This window comes from Pantherophis guttatus, chromosome 9 (assembly GCF_059756535.1).
Source record: "Pantherophis guttatus breed Tessera chromosome 9, ASM5975653v1, whole genome shotgun sequence".
Taxonomy (NCBI): Eukaryota; Metazoa; Chordata; class Lepidosauria; order Squamata; family Colubridae; genus Pantherophis; species Pantherophis guttatus.
In genome coordinates, this window is record NC_142071.1 from 2501 (window position 1) to 28953 (window position 26453).

The window sequence follows — 26453 nt, forward strand, 5'->3', positions numbered from 1 at the left end:
CCTCGTGTGGCCAAAACAGGTATCGCGGCCGCAAAAACAAATAAACCTTTTCGATGGCGTTTTAAGATTCTTCGGTGCCGGCTCCGCAACCCTGGACAAAACAGTGCCCTCCTGTGGTCCAAGAAGGAATAGCATAACAACCCTAAAACTCCTTTTAAAAAGTTCCTTTCTTTTTGTGGCTGCGATACCTATTTTGACCACGGGAGGGCACAATTTTCTGCACCTTAGTCATAACTTTGAACTCATGGGACGGAAAACTGTGCCCTCGTGTGGCCAAAACGGGTATCGCGGCCGCAAAAAGAAACCCTTTTAATGGGATTTTAAGGTTATTATCCTGTATCTTTATTTTTAACGTCTTATTAATATTTATTAAAGCGACGGGAGGCCCCTTTGCTGCAACACAGGAACTGGAAAAGAAATCTCGCTTCAAAAGCCTTAACCGGAGTTAAGGAGGCCTGTGATGGCCTATTGATATTAATAAAGTTTTTATATTAAAGAATAACAACCCTAAAACTCCATTTAAAAAGGTTCTTGCTTTTGGTTGCTGCGATCCCTGCTTGGACCCTTAGGAAGAACGAAGAAAGTAGGAGGAGAGGAAGGAAGAGAAGGGGAAAAGAAAGGTTGGAGTAAAGGTAAAGGTTTACCCAGAGCAGCCCTTAAAAAGTAAAAATGAAAAATGAAAGTTGAAAGGTCGTTTTTTACCAACGGCGATGGGGGTTGCACAGGAGATGGACGGAAAGTTGCGCTGACGCTGGGAAGGTCGCTCCGAGAAGCGCCGGTACGGAAAAAATCGGCGACCGTGCTTTTTCTGCCTGCTATTCCTTCTTGGACCACAGGAGGGCACTGTTTTCTCCAGGGTTGCGGAGCTGCCACAGAAGAATCTTAAAATGCCATCGAAAAGGTTTCTTTCTTTTTGCGGCTGCGATACCTGCTTTGACCACAGGAGGGCACAATTTTCTGCACCTTAGTCATAACTTTGAACTCATGGGACGGAAAACTGTGCCCTCGTGTGGCCAAAACGGGTATCGCGGCTGCAAAAAGAAACCCTTTTAATGGGATTTTAAGATTATTATCCTGTACCTTTATTTTTAACGTCTTATTAATATTTATTAAAGCGACGGGAGGCCCGTTTGCTGCAACACAGGAACTGGAAAAGAAATCTCGCTTCAAAAGCCTTAACCGGAGTTAAGGAGGCCTGTGATGGCCTATTGATATTATTAAAGTTTTAATAATAAAGAATAACAACCCTAAAACTCCATTTAAAAAGGTTCTTGCTTTTGGTTGCTGCGATCCCTGCTCGGACCGCACGAGGGCTCTGTTTTCTGTCAACGTTAGCGTGGAGGCCGTTGTAGACCTTTTGACCTCAGTTTAAGGCTTTTGAAGCAAGATTCTTTCTTTTTCCCCGTTATGTAGCTCCTGGGCCTCCAGTTGCTCTATTAATATTAATAAAGCTTTTAATAATAAAGAGACAGAATAATAATCTTTAAATGCTATTAAAAAGGTTTTTTTTTTCTGGCTGCTATATCTGCTTGGGCCACAGGAGGGCACTGTTTTCTGTCCCTTAGCGATAGCTTTGAAGGTATCGAGATAATACTTTATCGTGGTGGTAGGCTGTGTGGAGAACCCTAACCCTAACCCTAACCCCTAACCCCTAACCCCGACCTTTGACCCTGACCTTTGACACCCCCTGACCTTTAACCTTTGACCTTTGACCTCTGCCTCCCAGCAATTTACCTCCTTGCAGCAAGCAACAAGAAGAAACAGCCCATTTCAGCTTCAGCACAGCCTAATTAGCACAACTTGATTGGATCCGCAGCCCGACTCTCAGCTGTTTTGCCTCGCCTCTGCTGCTTGCTGCAAAGAGGTAAATGGCTGGGAACAATTTTTTTTTTTGTGCTACTCAAGCTATGTTGAAAATAAAAATGAAAGTAAAGCAGCCTATTTTGCTGTAACGAGGCAAAATTGCTGACAGGAAGAGGCAGATTTCTTTTTCTTGTTTTCCTCACCAAAAAAGGGAGGTGCATCTTATAGTCCAGAGCATCTTATACTCCAAAAATTACAGTATATGCCGTTCGTCTCCCTGATAAGACGACTGTCTTATCAGGGAGACTGTGGCAGGCTACAGGCAATCTTCTCCGCAGCGTAAGAAGACAGAAGGATGCGTTGAATTTGACACCACCGATTTCCCTACGAAGCCTCTGCAATAGCACTTGCCCGCAAAACCCCCAGATTACAAGACTGGGGCTGTTCGTCTTAGAAAAAGAGCCACGTGCTGAGGTGCAGACGTGAAGGGGAGGATGCCGTTCTCCCCCTCAAAACAGCAGTCCTAACGGATCAGGACAGGCCAAAGAAAGTCTTTCCTCAAGAAATTAGCGTTAATGTACAGAATCTGCTTCCGTGGGGACGAGGTGATGGCCACCGACCTCAATGGACTGAAAGGGGGGACGATGGAGGGGACTGTTTGTCATGAGGCTACGTGCTGCCTGGGGCGATGAGGGCTAGATGCTTGAGCTGAAGGAGGCTTTCCTGTCCTACTACTTGGGCTTTCAACCGGTCCGATGGAAAGCAAAATCCGAGCGGGCTTTAACTGATAAGAGTGTCAAGACTGCCGCTGGAGATTCGGAGGGCAAAGGAGCCAGAGTGGTCTAGCGGAAGAGGTGGTGGAGGACAGAGGCGGTCCCTCTGACTAGGGACGGGTGCAGGGAGGAGAATGGGACCGAGGGGCCGGTCCTTGGAAGTGGATGGCTGCAACCGGTAAGAGAATGGGGTTCCCGCGCTTTTGAATATTTCAATTTACTGAGAAGAAACAGCTACGGTATCTTATATAAGCCGTAAGCAGGTGATGGGTCCAGCTGAAAAATCTACATGGACAAAAATGTGTAAACTGCAAAATACAGGTATTAATTTTATTTACGGTTTAATATAGTATTAACAATTATAGGCAATCTGGCCTGACTATTTGCACTGAAATAGGAACAACTCCTTCTCTCAAAGTATATCCCCAAAGGACAGCTATCAGGGAGATATGCCGGTACTGCTCTGTCCCTCGTGATCGCTTTAGAGGTGCGATTGGCCTCTGCCTTGAAAGATCCTGGATCCCGGGGTCTCCCCGGTTGCTGTGTCACAGCTGGATACTCACGGATTGGTGCGTGAAGGGCCACGTGTTCCTGGGATGGCGTGGAGTACTTGTACTGCTTGCCACAGAATTTACAGGTATAGTTGCCTGTTTCTACAAAGTAAGAAAACAATTTTCAGACGGAGAAAAGGTTTTCCCAAAAACCCTTGACCCAAACGTGGATCTCAATTCAGAGCGTAGCAGGCTAGACGTTTCCCACGTGACCTCGTGAGATGAGTTCCAAGTTTTCTTGACCGAGGGGGCCCTGGGCGCCCACCTTCGTGTTAACTGTTTCCTCTGTTTTGCCCCAGCTCTCTTTCCTGGAGAGAGGCTGAAAAGACACGGCTGCTACAGAGGCTAGACTTCCTTTTGCAGAAGTAGCGTTTGGGAGTGGGCTGTATAAACCGTCGCAGACAGCAAAGGCCAAGTCGCGCTCTCATCAGCGCTTACGAGGGGTATCATCTCAGATCGTGATCGATTTCTAGTTTTAATATCGCTCCCCACCCTCAATTTCACCCTATTCCCGAAGAAAACATGGTAACGTACTTTTTTTTATCCCAGAGGACAATACTTAGACGATATCTTCCCCTTTAATGAAGAGCTATTGGTGAATTCTAAAATTAAGTCATGAGAAATGCAAGTGGAATGTTTTTCCTAGGTCTGAATATAATTATTAAAATAAATAACGTGCGCTTAATTCCTTCTCTTTGCAATAAAGTATTTACATCTAAATACTTTGGCCAAATTGGATTGTTTTAACCAGATGCTTATAAAAGTATGTAACGTTAAGCGAGAATAATTTTATAATTCCCCGACTCAACCGTGTTTGTTTCTTCTCTATGTCAAACGTGGAAGATTAATTTTTTGGTTTACTTAGGAGTGCTATTTGCAAGCAGGTTGCTTGTCTCCTGACGGATGGCCGCAGTCCGAGTTCGAGCTGTTGCTTTGCGTGCAAAAGGTCCAGGTTCACCCCTGCGTTTCCAGGGAAGGGCTGGGAAAAACCCCTCTGCTTGAACGGATGTTCAGAGCCCTGCAGCCGGTCCGTGCCGATAGTCGTGGGACAGATGGACCGACGAGCAGACCTGATACCGAGCGGCTTTCGGGCATCCTGGGAGTTATTCTGCCTGCTACGCCTTGGAAAACCTAGCGGTTGCTATCGGTGCTCCTTAAACAAACTCCGGTGAAAGATACATCCGAGGAAGATTTTCCGACGTGTCACCAGCCGTGCCCACAGGAATGGAGTCCGGGTCCCGCACGGGCAAAGAATGTGCTCTTTCTGTTGGACTAGTGAGAGCTTCCTGCCTTTGCCAGAAACGCTCCATCCCTGGCTTGGGCCTCAAACCTCAGCTCTGAAACGCTGAAAGCTAGTGAATGACTTAAGTTGCAAACTTGGTCAATCGTACTTGGACCGATCTTCTGAAAGGGCTCGGGCTCCTCTTCTTTCACCTCCTCCTTGGCAATCGTTGCTTGGTCGTAGGGGTCTGCGAGAGGAGAGAAGGAGGAGAGAGCTGATCGGGGCGTGTGGAAACGCCTCCCTGGCTTTATCCCTCGGGACCTGCTCTCATCCTTAGTCTTAAATAGACTAACATACATTTCACACGTGTATGGTATTTTTACTGATTATATTTTTCTTGATAATCTCCCTATTAAAGTGACTAATAATAAGATGCGTGTTTCCAATTCGGGATATAAAATTTGCACTTATGATTTCTTTTTAAAGTGTGGCAACTTGATTGCAAAAAACTGCAGTCGTTCTTAACAAGAGTCAGAATGCTTCCAAAAAGCAACACGACCGGCCTACCTCTACCAAGAGGCCCCGAGACTCTCCTATCCACCAAACAGGCACTCTTTCTCCCAACGGAGTGGATTAATCTCTGCACACACCCACGGGTGCTTCAAACTGCAACACGGCAGGGCTTCCGGCTCCATTCTCCATCCTTTGAGCATTCGCCCGAATGCTCCTCGGTCAAAGACTTCCTAAAGTGTTGGAATCGTTGAGCCAGAAGTTTCTATTGGCTGAAACTTTATTGTCAAAAGTTATATGGGATTATGTCTCTAAACTAGCTGGGTATATGTAGATAAGCTCACATACAACAACAACAACATGCTAATGGTTTCCCTTGGATTTTGATTTTTCGCATCAACCAGTGGTGTCAACAGCCCTGCACAAAAGCTCCCCTCCCCAGCTTCTTTCCATAAAATGCAGGCCGGGATTACCTGCGAAAAGCTCTAAGCGATAACTAAAGGTCCTGAGAACGGGTGCCGGAGCCTGCAGTCTTGCCTGCCCCGTGCCTCCTTTCCCCTCCCTTGGGAGGAGATGGGAAGCTCTAGTCCCGTGATGGTGAACCTGTGGCATGCGGAGCCATATTGGTGGGCACGCGAGTGTTGCCCTAGCTCAACTCCAGCGTGCATGCACATGCTGGCCAACTGATTACGGTCCCACCGGAAGTCAGGAAAGGAGACGAAACAAAACCCTAACCCTAAACCCGAAACCCGAAACCCAAACCCTAAAACCTAAAACCTAAACCCTAAAAGATTGAACTGGAAAGGGAAATTACAGGAGAGAGGGGAAGGGAGAACAGAGGACAGGAGAGAACAGGAGAAAGAAGAAAGGGGAAAGGAGAGGAAGAAAAGGGAGGGGAAAGAGGAGTAGAGGAGTGGGGGAAGGGAAGGGGAAGTAGGAAAGAAAAGGAGAGGAAGAACAAAGGAAGAACGAAGGAAGTAGGAGGAGAGGAAGGAAGAGAAGGGGAGAAGAAAGGTTGGAATAAAGGTAAAGGGTAAAAGAGCAGCCCTGAAAATAAAAATGAAAGTTGAAAGGTCGTTTTTTTCCAACGGCGATGGGGGTTGGACAGGAGACGGACGGGAAGTTGCGCTGACTCTGGGAAGATCGCTCCGAGAAGCGCTGGTACAGAAAAAGTCGGCAACCGTGCTTTTTCTACCTGCTGTTCCTTCTTGGACCACTGGATGGCACTGTTTTCTCCAGGGTTGCGGAACTGGCACGGAAGAATAACGTACAGATAACAATCTTAAAATGTCATCGAAAAGGCTTCTTTCTTTTTGTGGCTGCGATACCTGCTTTGACCACAGGATGGCACAATTTTCTGCACCTTAGCGATAACTTTGAGGTCACGGGACGGAAAACTGTGCCCTCGTGTGGCCAAAACAGGTATCGCGGCCGCAAAAAGAAAGAAACCTTTTCGATGGCATTTTAAGATTCTTCTGTGCCGGCTCCGCAACCCTGGACAAAACAGTGCCCTCCTGTGGTCCAAGAAGGAATAGCATAACAACCCTAAAACTCCATTTAAAAATTTTCTTTCTTTTTGTGGCTGCGATACCTATTTTGACCACAGGATGGCACAATTTTCTGCACGTTAGCCGTAACTTTGAACTCATGGGACGGAAAACTGTGCCCTCGTGTGGCCAAAACGGGTATCGCGGCTGCAAAAAGAAACCCTTTTAATGGGATTTTAAGATTATTATCCTGTACCTTTATTTTTAACGTCTTATTAATATTTATTAAAGCGACGGGAGGCCCGTTTGCTGCAACACAGGAACTGGAAAAGAAATCTCGCTTCAAAAGCCTTAACCGGAGTTAAGGAGGCCTGTGATGGCCCATTGATATTAATAAAGTTTTAATATTAAAGAATAACAACGCTAAAACTCCATTTAAAAAGTTTCTTTCTTTTGGTTGCTGCGATCCCTGCTTGGACCCTTAGGAAGAACGAAGGAAGTAGGAGGAGAGAGAGGAAGGAACAGAAGGGGAGAAGAAAGGTTGGAGTAAAGGTAAAGGTTTACCCACAGCAGCCCTTAAAAAGTAAAAATGAAAAATGAAAGTTGAAAGGTCGTTTTTTACCAACGGCGATGGGGGTTGCACAGGAGACGGACGGAAAGTTGCGCTGACGCTGGGAAGGTCGCTCCGAGAAGCGCTGGTACGGAAAAAATCGGCGACCGTGCTTTTTCTGCCTGCTATTCCTTCTTGGACCACAGGAGGGCACTGTTTTCTCCAGGGTTGCGGAGCTGCCACAGAAGAATCTTAAAATGCCATCGAAAAGGTTTCTTTCTTTTTGCGGCTGCGATACCTGCTTTGACCACAGGAGGGCACAATTTTCTGCACCTTAGTCATAACTTTGAACTCATGGGACGGAAAACTGTGCCCTCGTGTGGCCAAAACGGGTATCGCGGCTGCAAAAAGAAACCCTTTTAATGGGATTTTAAGATTATTATCCTGTACCTTTATTTTTAACGTCTTATTAATATTTATTAAAGCGACGGGAGGCCCGTTTGCTGCAACACAGGAACTGGAAAAGAAATCTCGCTTCAAAAGCCTTAACCGGAGTTAAGGAGGCCTGTGATGGCCTATTGATATTAATAAAGTTTTAATAATAAAGAATAACAACCCTAAAACTCCATTTAAAAAGTTTCCCTGCTTGGACCGCACGATGGCGCTGTTTTTTGTCAACGTTAGCGTGGAGACCGTTGTAGACCTTTTGACCTCAGGTTAAGGCTTTTGAAGCAGGATTCTTTCTTTTTGCCTGTTATACAGAATAATAATCTTTAAATGCTATTAAAAAGGGTTTTTTTCTTTTTTTGTGTGGCTGCTATTCCTCCTTGAACCACAGGAGGGCACTGTTGTCTGTCCCTTAGCAATAGCTTTGAAGGTATCGAGATATTACTTTATCGTGGTGGTAGGCTGTGTGGAGAACCCTAACCCTAAACCCTAAACCCTAACCCCGACCTTTGACCCCGACCTTTGACAGCCCCTGACCTTTAACCTTTGACCTTTGACCTCTGCCTCCCAGCAATTTACCTCCTTGCAGCAAGCAACAAGAAGAAACAGCCCATTTCAGCTTCAGCACAGCCTAATTAGCACAACTTGATTGGATCCGCAGCCCGACTCTCAGCTGTTTTGCCTCGCCTCTCCTGCTTGCTGCAAAGAGGTAAATGGCTGGGAACAATTTTTTTTTTGTGCTACTCAAGCTATGTTGAAAATAAAAATGAAAGTAAAGCAGCCTATTTTGCTGTAACGAGGCAAAATTGCTGACAGGAAGAGGCAGATTTCTTTTTCTTGTTTTCCTCACCAAAAAAGGGAGGTGCATCTTATAGTCCAGAGCATCTTATACTCCAAAAATTACAGTATATGCCGTTCGTCTCCCTGATAAGACGACTGTCTTATCAGGGAGACTGTGGCAGGCTACAGGCAATCTTCTCCGCAGCGTAAGAAGACAGAAGGATGCGTTGAATTTGACACTACCGATTTCCCTACGAAGCCTCTGCAACAGCACTTGCCCGCAAAACCCCCAGATTACAAGACTGGGGCTGTTCGTCTTAGAAAAAGAGCCACGTGCTGAGGTGCAGACGTGAAGGGGAGGATGCCGTTCTCCCCCTCAAAACAGCAGTCCTAACGGATCAGGACAGGCCAAAGAAAGTCTTTCCTCAAGAAATTAGCGTTAACGTACAGAATCTGCTTCCGTGGGGACGAGGTGATGGCCACCGACCTCAATGGACTGAAAGGGGGGACGATGGAGGGGACTGTTTGTCATGAGGCTACGTGCTGCCTGGGGCGATGAGGGCTAGATGCTTGAGCTGAAGGAGGCTTTCCTGTCCTACTTCTTGGGCTTTCAACCGGTCCAATGGAAAGCAAAATCCGAGCGGGCTTTAACTGAGTAAGAGTGTCAAGACTGCCGCTGGAGATTCGGAGGGCAAAGGAGCCCGGGTGGCCTAACGGAAGAGGTGGTGGAGGACAGAGGCGGTCCCTCTGACTAGGGACGGGGGCAGGGAGGAGGATGGGACCGAGGGGCCGGTCCTTGGAAGTGGATGGCTGCAACCGGTAAGCGAATGGGGTTCCCGCGCTTTTGAATATTTCAATTTACTGAGAAGAAACAGCTACGGTATCTTATATAAGCCGTAAGCAGGTGATGGGTCCAGCTGAAAAATCTACATGGACAAAAATGTGTAAACTGCAAAATACAGGTATAATTTTATTTACGGTTTAATATAGTATTAACAATGATAGGCAATCTGGCCTGACTATTTGCCCTGAAATAGGAACAACTCCTTCTCTCAAAGTATATCCCCAAAGGACAGCTATCAGGGAGATATGCCGGTACTGCTCTGTCCCTCGTGATCGCTTTAGAGGTGCGATTGGCCTCTGCCTTGAAAGATCCTGGATCCCGGGGTCTCCCCGGTTGCTGTGTCACAGCTGGATACTCACAGATTGGTGCGTAAAGGGCCACGTGTTCCTGGGATGGCGTGGAGTACTTGTACTGCTTGCCACAGAATTCACAGGTATAGTTGCCTGTTTCTACAAAGTAAGAAACAATTTTCAGACGGAGAAAAGGTTTTCCCAAAAACCCTTGACCCAAACGTGGATCTCAATTCAGAGCATAGCAGGCTAGACGTTTCCCACGTGACCTCGTGAGATGAGTTCCAAGTTTTCTTGACTGAGGGGGCCCTGGGTGCCTACCTTCATGGTAACTGTTTCCTCTGTTTTGCCCCAGCTCTCTTTCCTGGAGAGAGGCTGAAAAGACACGGCTGCTACAGAGGCTAGACTTCCTTTTGCAGAAGTAGCGTTTGGGAGTGGGCTGTATAAACCGTCGCAGACAGCAAAGGCCAAGTCGCGCTCTCATCAGCGCTTACGAGGGGTAGTTATCATCTCAGATCGTGATCGATTTCTACTTTTAATATCGCTCCCCACCCTCAATTTCACCCTATTCCCGAAGAAAACATGGTAACGTACTTTTTTTTATCCCAGAGGACAATACTTAGACGATATCTTCCCCTTTAATGAAGAGCTCTTGGTGAATTCTAAAATTAAGTCATGAGAAATGCAAGTGGAATGTTTTTCCTAGGTCTGAATATAATTATAAATTATCAATTATAAATAACGTGCGCTTAATTCCTTCTCTTTGCAATAAAGTATTTACATCTAAATACTTTGGCCAAATTGGATTGTTTTAACCAGATGCTTATAAAAGTATGTAACGTTAAGCAAGAATAATTTTATAATTCCCCGACTCAACCGTGTTTGTTTCTTCTCTGTGTCAAACGTGGAAGATTAATTTTTTGGTTTACTTAGGAGTGCTATTTGCAAGCAGGTTGCTTGTCTCCTGGCGGATGGCCATAGTCCGAGTTCGAGCTGTTGCTTTGCGTGCAAAAAGTCCAGCTCCACCCCTGCGTTTCCAGGGAAGGGCTGGGAAAAACCCCTCTGCTTGAACCGATGTTCAGAGCCCTGCAGCCGGTCCGTGCCGATAGTCGTGGGACAGATGGACCGACGAGCAGACCTGATACCGAGCGGCTTTCGGGCATCCTGGGAGTTATTCTGCCTGCTACGCCTTGGAAAACCTAGCGGTTGCTATCGGTGCTCCTTAAACAAACCCCGGTGAAAGATACATCCGAGGAAGATTTTCCGACGTGTCACCAGCCGTGCCCAGAGGAATGGAGTCCGGGTCCCGCACGGGCAAAGAATGTGCTCTTTCTGTCGGACTAGTGAGAGCTTCCTGCCTTTGCGAGAAACGCTCCATCCCTGGCTTGGGCCTGAAACCTCAGCTCTGAAACGCTGAAAGCTAGTGAATGACTTAAGTTGCAAACTTGGTCAATCGTACTTGGACGGATCTTCTGAAAGGGCTCGGGCTCCTCTTCTTTCACGTCCTCCTTGGCAATCGTTGCTTGGTCGTAGGGGTCTGCGAGAGGAGAGAAGGAGGAGAGAGCTGATCGGGGCGTGTGGAAACGCCTCCCTGGCTTTATCCCTCGGGCCCTGCTCTCATCCTTAGTCTTAAATAGACTAACATACATTTCACACGTGTATGGTATTTTTACTGATTATATTTTTCTTGATAATCTCCCTATTAAAGTGACTAATAATAAGATGCGTGTTTCCAATTCGGGATATAAAATTTGCACTTATGATTTCTTTTTAAAGTGTGACAACTTGATTGCAAAAAACTGCAGTCGTTCTTAACAAGAGTCAGAATGCTTCCAAAAAGCAACACGACCGGCCTACCTCTACCAAGAGGCCCCGAGACTCTCCTATCCACCAAACAGGCACTCTTTCTCCCAACGGAGTGGATTAATCTCTGCACACACCCACGGGTGCTTCAAACTGCAACACGGCAGGGCTTCCGGCTCCATTCTCCATCCGTTGAGCATTCGCCCGAATGCTCCTCAGTCAAAGACTTCCTAAAGTGTTGGAATCGTTGAGCCAGAAGTTTCTATTGGCTGAAACTTTATTGCCAAAAGTTGTATGGTATTATGTCTCTAAACTAGCTGGGTATATGTAGATAAGCACACACACAACAACAACAACATGCTAATGGTTTCCCTTGGATTTTGATTTTTCGCATCAACCAGTGGTGTCAACAGCCCTACACAAAAGCTCCCCTCCCCAGCTTCTTTCCATAAAATGCAGGCCGGGGTTACCTGTGAAGAGCTCTAAGCGATAACTAAAGGTCCTGAGAACGGGTGCCAGAGCCTGCAGGCTTGCCTGCCCCGTGCCTCCTTTCCCCTCCCTTGGGAGGAGATGGGAAGCTCTAGTCCCGTGATGGTGAACCTGTGGCATGCGGAGCCATATTGGTGGGCACGCGAGTGTTGCCCTAGCTCAACTCCAGCGGGCATGCACATGCTGGCCAACTGATTACGGTCCCACCGGAAGTCAGGAAAGGAGACGAAACAAAACCCTAACCCTAAACCCGAAACCCTAAACCCTAAACCCTAAAACCTAAAACCTAAACCCTAAAAGATTGAACTGGAAAGGGAAATTACAGGAGAGAGGGGAAGGGAGAACAGAGGACAGGAGAGAACAGGAGAAAGAAGAAAGGGGAAAGGAGAGGAAGAAAAGGGAGGGGAAAGAGGAGTAGAGGAGTGGGGAAAGGGAAGGGGAAATAGGAAATGGAAGGAGAGGAAGAACAAAGGAAGAACGAAGGAAGTAGGAGGAGAGGAAGGAAGAGAAGGGGAGAAGAAAGGTTGGAATAAAGGTAAAGGGTAAAAGAGCAGCCCTGAAAAAGTAAAAATGAAAGTTGAAAGGTCGTTTTTTTCCAACGGCGATGTGGGTTGGACAGGAGACAGACGGGAAGTTGCGCTGACGCTGGGAAGATCGCTCCGAGAAGCGCTGGTACAGAAAAAGTCGGCAACCGTGCTTTTTCTACCTGCTGTTCCTTCTTGGACCACTGGATGGCACTGTTTTCTCCAGGGTTGCGGAACTGGCACGAAAGAATAACTTCAATACGTACAGATAACAATCTTAAAATGTCATCGAAAAGCTTTCTTTTTGTGGCTGCGATACCTGCTTTGACCACAGGATGGCACAATTTTCTGCACGTTAGCGATCACTTTGAAGTCACGGGACGGAAAACTGTGCCCTCGTGTGGCCAAAACAGGTATCGCGGCCGCAAAAAGAAATCAACCTTTTCGATGGCATTTTAAGATTCTTCTGTGCCGATTCCGCAACCCTGGAGAAAACAGTGCCCTCCTGTGGTCCAAGAAGGAATAGCATAACAACCCTAAAACTCCATTAAAAAGTTTTTCTTTTGGTTGCTGCGATCCCTGCTTGGACCGCAGGATGGCGCTGCTTTTTGTCAACGTTAGCGTGGAGACCGTTGTAGACCTTTTGACCTCAGGTTAAGGCTTTTGAAGCAGGATTCTTTCTTTTGTGCCTGTTATGTAGCTCCTCGGCCTCCCGTTGCTCTATTAATATTAATAAGGCTTTTAATCATAAAGATACAGAATAATAATCTTTAAATGCTATTAAAAAGGGTTTTTTTTCTTTTTTTTTTCTGGCTGCTATTCCTTCTTGGACCACAGGGGGGCACTGTTTTCTCCAGGGTTGCGGAACTGGCATAGAAGAATCGTAAAATGTCATCGAAATGGTTTATTTCTTTTTGTGGCTGCGATACCTGCTTTGACCACAGGATGGAACAATTTTCTGCACGTTAGCGATCACTTTGAAATCATGGGACGGAAAACTGTGCCCTCGTGTGGCCAAATCAGGTACTGCGGCTGCAAAAAGAAACCCTTTTAATGGGATTTTAAGGTTATTATCCTGTACCTTTATTATTAACGTCTTATTAATATTTATTAAAGCAACGGGAGGCCCGTTTGCTGCAACACAGGAACTGGAAAAGAAATCTCGCTTCAAAAGCCTTAACCGGAGTTAAGAAGGCCTGTGATGGCTTATTAATATTCAGATTGACAAAACACAGAAGGGGTTTAGTCTTTCACAAGAAGATAAAATTGAACAAGTTTTGCATCATTGCAACATGAAGGATGCTAACACAACAAAGACACTCATGCAAACAGATTTTCACAACTTGACACATGAAGCGAGTCCTGAGTTCGAGGATCAAACGCTTTATCGTTCAGTTATTGGGTCACTGGTACATTAGTAGTTGGACCAGACCCGACATTGCACTTAGTGTAAATCTTTTGTTTCGACACGTAGGTAAGGCAAAACAGTTTCATTGGACATGTGTTAAGAAATTATTGAAATACCTAAAACACACTAAACATATGAAATTATGGTTAGAACCGACACATACTGATTATGCAGAATTATGTTGTTATGCAGATTCTGAATGGGCGAGTGATAAGAAATCACGTAAAAGTACTTCAGGTTATATGATGTTCTTAAATGGATGTCCTGTTTATTGGCAAGTGCGTAAACAGAATTTTGTTTCTTGTTCATCTACTGAAGCTGAATATGCTTGTGTTTCAGATGCATGTAATTCCCTAACGTGGTTTGATGCTTTGGTCACAGATATCTGGACACACCCGATCAGACCGATCACCGTGATGGAAGACAATGAATCAGTGATTTATATTTCTGAATCACATTTCACAGGTTCTAGGTCCAGACACATTGACATCCGTTATCAAAACATAAAACAATTAGTGAAAAAAGGTTTTGTTAAATTGCAGGATGTATCTACACATGATCAAATTGCTGATATGCTCAACAAACCGCTTCCAGCAGCTCAACACGAGTATCTGCGTAAGAAGATGTGCCTTATTTGATGAAGTACTTGATGTCCGCTCAACTGGTAAAGAAGGGGATTGTCACTGCGTTTTTTTGTATTTGACAGCTGTGCTTGAACTCTAAGACTTACCGTAGCTGATCAGAGCTCTTATCTCTAAGCTAACTGCACATGTCCACATTCTTTCACTTTCTTCTATCTTTTCTTTGTTCTCCGGCCAAGAGAGGTAGCCGGGAAAGCTTTGCCAAGATGTAACTAATTAGCTAGTAAGATGTTTTTACTTCTTTATAATAAAACGTGTTTATTAGAATATATCTCAGTTTTATTTTCTTAAAGTATACTTCAAGGAAAAGTCACGATCCATTCTCTAATCAAGGTGCAATTACCCAAAAGCAGAATGGGATTAATTGCCACCCTGACATGGTTTTCCCAGTTGCAATGGATGGCTGTGAAAGTTGGACCGTAAGGAAGGCTGAGCGCCAAAGAATGGAGGCCTTTGAACTCTGGTGCTGGAAAAGACTCCTGCGAGTCCCTTGGACTGCAAGGCGATCAAACGGGTCAGTCCTAGAGGAGATCAACTCTGACTGCTCTTTAGAAGGCCAGGCCCTGAAGATGAAACTCAAATACTTTAGCCACCTAATGAGAAGGACTCACTGGAGAAAAGCCTAATGCTGGGAAAGACTTAGGGTAAAAGAAGAAGGGAGTGACAGAGAATGAAGTGGAGGGATGAAGTCACTGAAGCAGTCGTTGTGAGCTTAAATGGACTCTAAAGGGTGGTAGAGGACAGGAAGGCCTGGAGGAACGTTGCCCGTGGGGTCGCGATGGGTGGAACATGACTTTGCAACTAACAACAACAACAACAAAAGTTTATTTCCTTTGGTGACTGGTATACTTGATTTGAGCACTGTTTTCTGTCCCTTAGCGTTAGCGTTGAGGCCATCGTAGCCCTTTCTTCTGTGCCTGTTGTGCGGCCATTGGGCTTTCTGCTGCACTATTAATATTAATGCCGTAATAAGGCGTTTAATAATAAAGATACAGATAATAATTTTTAAATGCCACTAAAAAGTTTTTTTTTTTTTTTGCGGCTGCTATACCTACTTGGACCACAGGATGGCACTATTCCTTAGCAATAGCATTGAAGCTACCATAGGCCATTTTTAGTCGGTTTAAGTCTTTTGAAACAGGATTCCTTCTTTTATTTCTGTGTTGTAGCCCCTGGGCCTCCTGTTGCCCTATTAATATTAATAAGATGTTTAATCATAAAAATGCAGAATAATAAACTTAAAATTCCATTAAAATCTCACCGTGCCGAGAAGGTCGCTGCGCACGGAAGTTGGGGGGATGACTAAGAAGAATGGACAGGAAGTCAGCCGTGATGGAAAGGTCGTCTTCCAAAGGCACTGTGGGACGGCCCCGGAGAACGGACCGGAACTCGGCCGTGCTGGGAAGGCTGCTGCGAAAAGAAATTGGAAGGGGACGCCGGCAAAGGGCAGAAAGGAGTCGGCTATACTAGGAAGGTCGCTCAGAGAAGCCCTGGCACAGAATTCGGCAGCATTGCCTTTTGTGGCTGCTATTCCTACTTGGACCGCTGGATGGCACAATTTTCTATTCCTCGGCTGCAGAACAGGCACAAAGGAAAGAATCATGTTTCAAAAGCCTTCAACCGAATTCAAAGGCTTCAATAGATACAGAATAATAGTCTTAAAATGCCATCTAAAAGGTTTATTTCTTTTTGTGGTTCCAATTCCTGCTTTCACCACCGGGTGGCACACAGTTTTCTGTCCCTTAACTATGATGGCCTCAATGTTAATGCTATGGGACAGAAAACTCTGCCATCCTGTGGCCAAAGCAGGTATTGCTGCCACAAAAAGAAATAAACCTCTTTATTAAATATTAATATTAATATTAAAAATTTAATATTAAATAAATATTAAATTTATTTAATTTAATAGTTATTAAATTATAAATTATAAAATAATTACAAAAACAATATTAATAGGCCATCATAGGTCTTCTCATCTCTGTTTAAGGGTTTGGAAGCAGGATTTCTTTTCCTCTCTTGCAGCAAAGTGGCTTCCTGTCGCCCTATTAATCAGACGTTAATAATAAAGATGCAGGATAATCTTGAAACGCAGTTAAAAGTTTATTTCTTATTGTGGCTGCTATATCTGCTTGGACCACAGGAGGGCACTGTTTTCTGTCATTTAGCAATAGCATTGAAGCTATCGAGATATTACTTTATCGTGGTAGTAGGAAGTAGGGGGATGACTATAAAAGTTGGACAGGAAGTCAGCCGTGATGGCGACCGGACAGGAAGTCCGCCGTGCCGAGAAGGTTGCTGCACAAGGAAGTTGGAGGGATGACTAAGAAAGATGGACCGGATGTCGGCCATGGCAGGAAAGTCCTTTTCAAAGGCACTGGGGGAGGATCGCGATGAATGGACAGGAAGTCCGTCATGCCAGGAAACCCTTTCAGAGATGTCTGAAGAGGAAGCCGGGGGCCATGCGAAAAAGGCCAACGGAAGCGGCTGATCTTTTTCAGAGGAGCATAGAATAGCGGTGCTTTTGGTGCTGCTCTGCACTTTGGAGCTTTATTTCTCGGTTGCCACGATCCTGGGCAAAAGCGGAGGAGGAGTCGTTGTCAGCACGTTGCCCTCCCTGTTTTATTTTTTTCCTGAACAATAAAATATAATTCTGCCTGAAATTGTTTTTATCTTTTTCCCCCAGAACTTCTGTTGAGCAAACTATATTGGGTCAAATTCACCTGAACCTTACCTTTATCAAGGTCTTTTGCAACACTAAAAATCAGGCAAGCTCTCTTAAAACCCATATTTCTTAACAATTATGATAGTATTTCCATGAGTTTAAGCAGGCGGTACGTGGCTACAGCACATTACCGCAACTGTCAAGAGGATTTAATTCTGGCCTTTCCGTGTTCACCCACCCCACCCTCCCTGCACCGAATAACAGGTCAACCCTTTCATCTGGGATTACATTGTGGATGATGGGTTTTATCAGCAAGAGACCTGAAATGAAGTTACAGATTGATCAAATTTCTGCCCATCTCGCTATGAAGCAATTCTGGGTCTTCCATTCAAACACTCACAGGGGCTTCAACCTCAAGGAGGGGAGGCTGATCACCCACTTGCCTCCTTCCCCAAACTGGGCGGTTGCAACCTCCCGCCTCATCCCCACCCTCTGCTACTGCTTCCATGCTGGCTCTCTGCTCCCCCCTCCCCCACAGTCCTAAAACGTCCCAAAGAGAGCTAACAAAACCAGCAAAAGAAACAAACGCTAAGGTTATTTTCAGGGCTACTTTGTGCAGGAAAGTTTCCTTTGTAAGAGGGAAACGCCACCAAGACAATGCCAGGGCCAGTAAGACATAATAGGACGTCATAGTACAAGATCAATTCAGAAAGGTAAAGGCCACAGGCATAGGAAAACGATCTTCCCAAAATAGAACACAAACATCAGGGCCATTTAGGAACAAAAGAGGACCCAGGGAAATGACACACACAAAAGACCCAGGACATACCAGGAAAGAAACTATCAAAACAGCAGAAACTAGGAGAGCAAAACAAAAGGAATGGCAGAGGATTAGCTAAGGAAAAGATTTAATCAATAGCCCAGGCAATCTGATAAGAGTCAAGCCGGGGATAAGGGCTTACCTGATAACGACATGATCAGTTTAAGGCAGGGAGCAAAGAATAAGAACAGAAAGAAACGAACACAAAACCAGATAACCAAGACACCACCCAGTTTCAAGTGGAGAAGAACTAGAATAAGAAAACACAGGGCGATCCATGAATGCATACACAAAAAGGAAACCCACAAAAGAAACAAAGAATTTCCTTTGTACAGAAAAGTATAAAAATGTACACTTACCTTGTAACGATGTCAGCTCACCCAGGAACGCCGGTTCGTGCAGTTGCCGGATCTGTCTTCCTGAAACGAAAATAAAGAATCCTGTTTTCATGCAGCTCGCTTCGCTCATTAATCTACTCGCCGTGTCTGCGGCGCTCTCCCAGCCGGGAAATTCGAATCCTTTTGGGGAAACCTCTACAGAAATTCAACATCTTTATCCCAGGAACACGCAGATTCAGTCTCTGAGCTAGAGAGCTCCAGATGGGTAGATTCATCTTCCTAGTTATGGGAAGAACTAAAACCTTTTTTATTGTCATGGGGAGCGGAACCTTCTGGGTCAGATTTCGGGAGTTCTCTGGACCCCTGAAACTAACGGTCGTCATCATCAGTGCATTACCAAGCCTGCTCAGCTTGGATTGGTTTGAGGCCCTGGGATTGGGAGTGACCGGAATCAACACCATGACGACGCAGACAACCTCATCCGAGAGTTTGAGGACTTATTCAGCAACAGGCTGGGCAAGTATAAAGGAATGCCTATTTCATTCAGCCTAGACCCAAAAATTGCCCCAATTAGGCTCAAATTGCAAAGGGTCCCTCTTGCCCTCAAACCCAAAATCGATAAAGAATTGGATAAACTAATTGGCCAGGGAATCCTTGAACCCGTCGATCATTCCCAGTGGGAAACCCCTATCGTCATGCCTATTAAGGCTGACAGATCAGTCCAGGTCTGCGCAGACTATAAATGTACCATCAATAAGGCCCTACAACAGAGCGACTATCCCATACCCATCGTTTAGCACCTGCTTCATTCATTAGGAAAAGGGAACACATTTGCTAAGCTCGACCTGGCAGAGGCTTACCAGCAGTTGCCACTCAATGACAGCACAGCTGAAGCACAGACGATTGTTACTCACAGAGGTGCGTTCAAGTGTCGCCGGCTACAATTTGGTGTGAGCGTGGCACAAGGACTGTTCCAAAGTATAATGGAATGGGTATTACAGGGTATTCCCGGGGTAGTGCCCTATTTTGATGATGTCCTGGTGTCCGCTGCTAACAAAGCAACACTATTCGACCGTTTGAGAGTGGTACTCACTAAATTTAGAGAAGCCAGACTTAAAGTCAAACGCGAGAAATGTCAAATAGCAGTATCTAGGGTGGAATTCCTGGGCTGCCTGATTAACGGGTCCAGGATACACCCCATTAAAAGCAAAGTTCCAGCAATTAAGGATGCGCCCACTCCCAAAAATAAAAAAGAATTGCAATCATTCCTGGGATTGTTTAATTTTTATAGCATGTTCTGACACAGAAGACAACTGTGGAGGAACCTTTGCACTGGCTGCTAGGAAAAAAGGTTTCCTGGATCTGCGGTCGCACTGAATCCGCTGCATTTGAAGCAGTAAAAAGACTTTTATTTATTTATTTATTTTATTAGTCATATTTCTATGCCGCCCACTCTCCGAGGACTCTGGGCGGCTTACACCAAAGACAGTATACTAAATAACATATTGCCCCCAACAATCTGGGTCCTCATTTTACCCACCTCGGAAGGATGGAAGGCTGAGTCAATCTTGAGCCGGTGAGATTTGATCCTCTGATCTGCTGAACTAGCAGTCAGCTGAAGTAGCTGCAATACTGCACTCTAACCACTGCGCCACCTTTGTCATCTGACAGTGTGTTAGTCCACTATAGCGAGACACTACAATTGGTGCTAACGTGTGATACCTCCCCATTTGGGGTCGGGGTTGTCCTTAGCCACCGTCTGCCTAATGGCCCATTGCCTATTACTCTAGGACCCTGTCCTCCGCCAAGCGAAACTACAGCCAGCTGGACAGGGAAGCACTGGCTGCAGTCGCTGGGGTCCGGAGGTTCCATGACTACTTGTACAGGAGAGACTTCATGCTTGTCACCGATCATAAACCCCTTCTGGGTTTATTGACCGGAGACCGTCCCACACCGACAATCTTGTCCCCCAGAATGACCAGGTGGACTATTTTTCTGGCGGCTTATAGCTACCGGCTGATTCACCAGCCCGGAAAATCCCTGGGTCACATGGACGCTCTCAGCCACTACCCGCTGCCTACTCTGGTTAAAGACCCTGCCCCCATTTGCCCGGTTCTGCTTATCAAGGACATTGACACCAGGGCAATTACTGCAACCGAAATTGCAAGCTACTCAGCTAAAGATAAAGACTTACTGCAAATAATGATCTATGTATGGCGAGGGTGGCCGGGTAGCCCATTTCAGGGTACTGTGCAACCATATTATGTACGCCAAGATGAATTATCTTTGTTGAAGGGTTGTCTGTTGTGGGGGGAGAGGGTTGTCATACCTCCCAGATTAAGATGTGCTGTGCTAGAAGTTTTACATGTGGGACATCCTGGAATAGTCAGGATGAAAGCCCTGGCTCGGAGCTATGTCTATTGGCCAAATATGGACCGGGAAATAGCAGAATGGGTCACCACCTGCTCACCGTGTCAGGAATCCAGACCGGCATCCCTCTCTACCCCGGCAAGGGAATGGGAAACCCCTAATGCACCATGGTCCAGGGTGCATATTGACTTTGTAGGACCAGTAAAGGGCCAAACCTTCCTAATTGTGGTCGATGCATTTTCTAAGTCGCTGGAGATATTCCTTTTTTAAAAAAGTTTTTTATTTTTATTTCTTAAACACATATTGTAAATGTACATTCTCTTATCCATAATTGATTTTATATATATATATATATATATATATATATATATTCCTAATGAAAGCATAAAAATAAGACATTTGGGGTTGCTCTTCTATCCTCTCTTTTCCCTCTTTTCACAATAAACCTTCTCCTCCTTTATTTCCCCTCCCCCCTCCCTCTTCTCTTCTACTTTCTTCCACCTCCTCGCCTCTCCTCCCCTACTTCCCCTTCCTCTCCCCCACTCCTCCCCTCTTTTCCCCCTTTCTCGCCTTCTCTCCTGCTCTTGTCCCCTATCCTTTCTTCCTCTCCTTCCCTTTTCTTCCATTCCTCTCTCTCCCTCTCCTCCTCTTTCCTTTCTTTCTCCTTTGTTGTGCAGTATTTCCCTTATTTGGTATCCTAGCAACTCCAATTTTCTAATAATATATACTTTCTTTTCAATTTCCTATTTTACCCAATCCATCATTTCATAATTGTACATTTATATTTATAATTTTCTTTCTCCCCCCCCCCTCCAATCCCCCTTTTCCATTTACTCTGGTGTCATCTGAGTTTCTATTTGGTTTTTATCTTATCTCTCATTTAACTTTCTATTATTTATATCATTTATCTATCAACTTTTATTCATATTTCTTTTCTATCCATACGTAGAATCTTTCCCATGTCTTGAAATACACCGATTCCTCTTTATCTTTTATTCTTAGTGTCAATCTGTTCATTTCTGCACAGTCTAAAATCTTTTTTTATTACTTCACCTTCTGACGGGATTTTCTCTGTCTTCCAATTTTGTGCAAATACAATTCTTGCTGCTGTTATTATATGTATAATTAAGTATACTTCTTCTTTGCTATATACCCAATAGAAAAATCTCTGGTTTTAATTCTATAGGTTTATGTAACATTTCCTCTAACCATATCTGTATTGTAGACCAATAGTTTTTTGCTTCCGTACATAACCACCACATATGATATGATCCCGGCAAATGCAAACATTTCCAGCATTTAGCTGATTTGTCGTTAAACATTTTTGCTAGACTTTCTGGTGGCATATGCCATCTATAAAACATTTTATATAAATTTTCTTTATGTGCAGTTGCTATAGTCCATTTATAATTCCTTTCCTATAGTTGTTGCCATTTCTCTAATACTATTACATAACCAAAGTTTTTTGCCCATGTTATCATTGTCTCTTTTACTTTTTCATCTTCTAATCTAATCTGCAGTAGATAATTATACAATCTTTTAATCCTTTTTTCGTCCTTTCTAGTCATTATCTGATCCAACTCTGATTCCCACAAATTAAAACCATATTGTTTCAGATCTTTATCATTTTGTAGACCAAAATCTCCTCTAGTCCTAGCGTCTTGAAGCAGTTTAATATTAATTCTTGCTTTCTTTTCTTGCCATATATATTTCCACATCATTTTATTCAAACTTTCAAAATATTTTTTCTCCAGCTTTATTGGAATTGTTTGAAAAAAGAACAAAATTCTTGATAGTACATTCATTTTGATTAGCGCTATTCTTCCCATTAACGATAGTTGTAGATTTTTCCATTTTTCCAAGTCTATTTCAATTTGATTTCTCAGTTGAATGAATTAATTTTCAGCTGTTTTAATAAAATAAGTTTGTTCAGGACTGAATTGTGTTTGGTAATCACTACTTGGGCCTTGGTCACAACATAGGTGCTTTCCCGGGCGGTGGGTCGGCACGTAGTCATAGGCTGCCAGAAACACAGTCCATCGGGTCATGCACCTGTGGCGTTTGGCAGTTTCCAGCTAGCGGCCCCAAGAGTGGCTTGTGATCGGTGATGAGCTCAAAGTAGCGGCCATAGAGATAGTTGTGAAAACGCTTGACACCAGCCACCACAGCCAGAGCTTCCTTGTTGATCTGGCTGTAGTTGCATTCTGCGGTGGCCAATGTCCTGGAGAAGAACACAGTGGGCGCTTCAGTGTCCATCTGTTGGCTAAGGATGGCACCAACCCCATATCAGGAGGCATCGCAAGCCAGAGCAAGGGAATGTTCTCATTGTATTGGGCAAGAACGGCATTGGAAATTAGCAGTTGTTTGACAGCTCTGAAGGCTCTGGCTTCTTTCCTTCCCCAGGACCAAGGAGATTTCTGATTGAGTAGCCGGTGCAAAGGTTTGGCTACCAATGCCTTGTGTGGGAGAAAAATAGCGTAGAAATTTAAAAGTCCAAGAAAGGCTTGGAGTTCAGTCTTACTGGCAGGCATCGGGGCCTCCTGGATGGCTTTGGTCTTTTTGGTGATCAGGTGTAAGCCGGCTGAGTCTATGAGGAACCCCAGGATTTCTACCTGAGGTACTGCGATGTTGCACTTGTCTTGTTTCACCTTGAGGCCAACCTGCTGAAACCAGTGGAGCATGGTTCTTAGTCTGGTCATAAGTTTGGGCCGGCTGGTTGCAGAGATAAGGATGTTGTCAAAATAGGGAACAACTCCCGGAATGCCTTGAAGCAGGCATTGTATTAAGCTCTGGAACAGTCCCGGGGCCACGCTGACTCCAAATTGGAGACAGCAGCATTTGAAGGCTCCTTTGTGGGTGATGATCATTTGGGCCTCAGCAGTAGCATCATCTACTGGCAGTTGCTGGTAATCCTGTGCCAAATCCAGTTTAGAAAAAATGCTGCCATTCCCCAAGGAATGCAGGAGGTGCTGAACTACAGGCACTGGATAGGCATTGGCTTGTAAGGCATGATTCAGTGTGCACTTAATAGTCCGCACAAATGCGAATTGTGCCATCAGGTTTGATGGGAGTGACAATTGGGGTCTCCCACCTGGCATGGTCCACAGGTTCCAGGATTCCTTTAGCGATAAGCTTATCCAGCTTACCATCCACCTTTGACTTTAATTTTTATTTATTTATTTATTATATTTCTATACCGCCTTTCTCCTGTAGGACTCAAGGCGGTGTACAGTCAAGAAAAATATAGACACACAAACACCATAAAATTGCTAATTAAAATTATTACTTAGTTTGGTCAATTAAATAAAACCCAGAATTAGATAACATTTAAAAATTCATTCACATGTTCATATTTTTAGCCCCGCCTGTTGGAACATCAGGGTCTTGAGGGCACGGCGGAAAGCACGGAGATCAGGGATATTCCGTATCTCCAGGGGCAGTTCATTCCAAAGGGTTGGAGCCCTCACAGAGAAGGCCCTCCCCCTGGGAGTCGCCAGTCGACATAATTTGACTGACGGTACCCTGAGTAGTCCCTCCCTGTGAGAACGAACTGGTCTTTAACGACTTTAATCTAATGGAATACAACGTGGCTTGAGGCGGATGGGTGTCACCTGGGGATTCAGGTTGAAAGAGACAGGGATTCCTGTGTAGGTGCCCAGTTTGCCATTGAAGACGGATGGAAATTCTTTAGTCAGTGTTTCTAGGTCTGTGCTCTTGATTGAATTGATTCCGCTAATGGTTAGGCCCAAGGACTCAAACCAATCGAGTCTAGAAGACTAGGCAAGGACCCGTCAACCACCACTAAGGGTATGGTGCTGCTGAATTCTTTGAACTAGACCTTGAACTGGCCGCTACCTAAAATGAGAATGTGGTTTCCCTGATAGTCTCTTAGGATTAGGCCACAGGGTTTCAGACGTCTCTTGGCGATCTTGGGCATTAGATGCTTCAAGGTGCTCCAGGAAACTATTGATGTTGCAGACCCCGTGTCCACTTTCATGCGACAGGGTGTTCCTTCGATCCAGATGGTGAGGCGAATTTTTTTCTTGAGACGGTTAGTGGTTTGGTGGATGACCGTGTCTGCCTGGGTATGGCCCTGAAAAATAGCATAGCAGTCTTCCCTGGTTCTAGGAGACCTCTGTGGTGGGCAGCTGATGTAGGGGGGTCTTGCTGGTTGAACCAGCAGTGGCTGGACAGCTCTGCATATTCTGGCCAGATGACCCTTTCGTCCACAGTGCCAACAAATGGTGTCTTTAAAATTACATGCCACCCGTGGATCCACCTCCTCCTCCTCAGTTTTGACTCCAGGGTCAAAACTGACTCCACATAGTTTGACTCCACATAGTTAATTGTGACAGTTTTCCTTAAGGCAGGTGGGCTTTGGGTCCTATGAATCTTGGCCATTGACTGGGTGGACATTTTGGCCATGTGGGCTTCATCCAGCATGGTTTGAAAGGTGAGGTCTGATCTGACCAGCAATCGACGTTTAAGGAGGATGTCCCTCACTCCATAGACTAATCAATTTAGCAGGTAATCCTGAAGGTTGAAAAACTCGCAATAAAGAGCTGCTTTCCTTAGGGCTGCCACATAATGGTTTATGGATTCGCCTTTCTCTTGGTTTCTGTGGTAAAAGGCATAGCGACAGGTGATCCTGGAATGTGCCGGTACGTAGTGATTTTTTAACTTGACCAGTAGTGTGTTCCAGAATACTGAGTAGATTGATTGAGGGGCAAGGAGAGCCCTTGTGGTCTCAAACATCTCTGTTCCACAGAAACTGAGGAAATAGGCGCGCTTTCGATCACTGGAAAGCTCCATGTAGGCATTCACTATTAGGAAGCATTTGAATCACTCCATGTAAGACTCCCATGTCTCTGTTGCCTGGTTGAAAGGCGCGAAATTATTTTGGGTAGCCATTCCTGTCAGACGTGACAGATTAGATGAATGCATCTGTATGAAATGGCTTTCGAAATGGCATTTTGTCCTTAGTGACTGAGCTCTTTACGTAGTGACTCGCTCATTCTGTCACCTCAGTCCTGTGATTCCACCTTCATTGCCAGTGTTCTGTTTTGAGAACAAGGCAGGCCACAAGAACCGAGGTGAGACAGAGACAATAAACAGCTAACCATTTAATTCTAACCATTCGCTAACAGTGCAACAGTTCATTGACAGGACTGCTGATTGCCCGTCTGACAGCTGCTTTTATACTCGGCTGTCAGATGGGGCGACCAATCAGGTTTGAACTTCGCTCTTGCTAGGGGAGCGGACCAGAGTAAGAACTTGGAACACAACACTCAACCTTTCCAATAAAGCTTAGGGAACTGCAATGGCCTTGTGAGTTCTGCCTCTCCCAGGGGACACCAGCTGATGTAGGGTCCCGCTGGGAAAAGTCCCGCTCCTTACCTCTAAACTCCAAACTCTCATTCTCACCCCTGGCACAAAGGATAGGATGGTCATCTTGGCATCTACACACTCGACCATCTCTCTTTCCCAAAAGGCAGACTGATGTAACATCTTTGTAGCAGGATTCTCACCTGCATCCATCGACCAGGCTGTAGTTCTAGAAAGAAAGTGGGGGAAACAGGTGTTATTCCGACTGCTTCTTGCCCCAAAAAGGGGCTAAAGAAAAATACAAAACAGCTACTGAAATTGCCCCTAATGCTCAGAAAAATAGTGCCAAACTCAATAGGACGCAAAATATCGGAACTAGCCTGTGCTTCATCTGCTTGTTGCAAAGGCTTGCTGCAAAGCTACTTCACCTACCTGTCCCATCTCCTCCCTTGCGTTTTGGGTGGTGGTGGTGGTGCTGCTGCTTACATAGCCCCCTGCAGGTCCTTTCTGAATCTCCCCCTCTGGCCAGAAACTAAAGGGTCAGGCACATAGCAAAGGGCCTTCTCTGCACAGCTACCAGACTGTGCAACAGGACCCTGGACAGCAGCTCTTTGCCAGCCTCTCGGAGCATTTAAGGATATGGCAGTTGGGCGCCTCTTTGACAGAGCTTCAACTTGAAATTTATCCCAATGCTTAATTGGAACTAATTTCAATGGCACAGAATTCCTCCAATTTTCACTCGTTGTTACTTGAATCAAACAAGTAACAAAGTGACGGTTTAAGAAACAAAAGTACCGGTGTCGCAGGTACACGCTG

General features: G+C 45.1%; 1 protein-coding gene and 1 long non-coding RNA gene across 2 annotated transcripts; both read right to left on the reverse strand.

Annotated features, from left to right (window-relative positions):
• Positions 1 to 2881: 2881 nt before the first annotated feature.
• LOC148112445 (uncharacterized) lies at positions 2882 to 7194 on the reverse strand. The gene is made up of 3 exons (XR_015729410.1): positions 6969 to 7194; positions 3662 to 4596; positions 2882 to 3229 (listed from the first exon to the last, which is right to left on the reverse strand). It is a non-coding gene; the product is annotated as an uncharacterized LOC148112445 (long non-coding RNA).
• Positions 7195 to 9068: 1874 nt separating this feature from the next.
• On the reverse strand, positions 9069 to 26099 carry LOC132709497 (uncharacterized). The gene is made up of 5 exons (XM_087875916.1): positions 26070 to 26099; positions 25841 to 25866; positions 17964 to 18023; positions 10717 to 10794; positions 9069 to 9416 (listed from the first exon to the last, which is right to left on the reverse strand). Exons 2-5 carry the CDS (start codon positions 25848 to 25850, stop codon positions 9094 to 9096), a joined length of 471 nt encoding a protein of 156 aa, XP_087732042.1. The 5' UTR covers positions 25851 to 25866; positions 26070 to 26099; the 3' UTR covers positions 9069 to 9093.
• Positions 26100 to 26453: the final 354 nt, after the last annotated feature.

Bases quoted from the DNA above. Each gene is read 5' to 3' on its own strand.
- LOC132709497 (XM_087875916.1), bottom strand. The intron at 10,795-17,963 runs GTAAGTGTACAT...CTCCTCTCGCAG, and splicing joins TGAGCTGACATCGTTACAAG to ACCCCTACGACCAAGCAACG. The intron at 9,417-10,716 runs GTACGATTGACC...CTTACTTTGTAG, and splicing joins CTTTCAGAAGATCCGTCCAA to AAACAGGCAACTATACCTGT.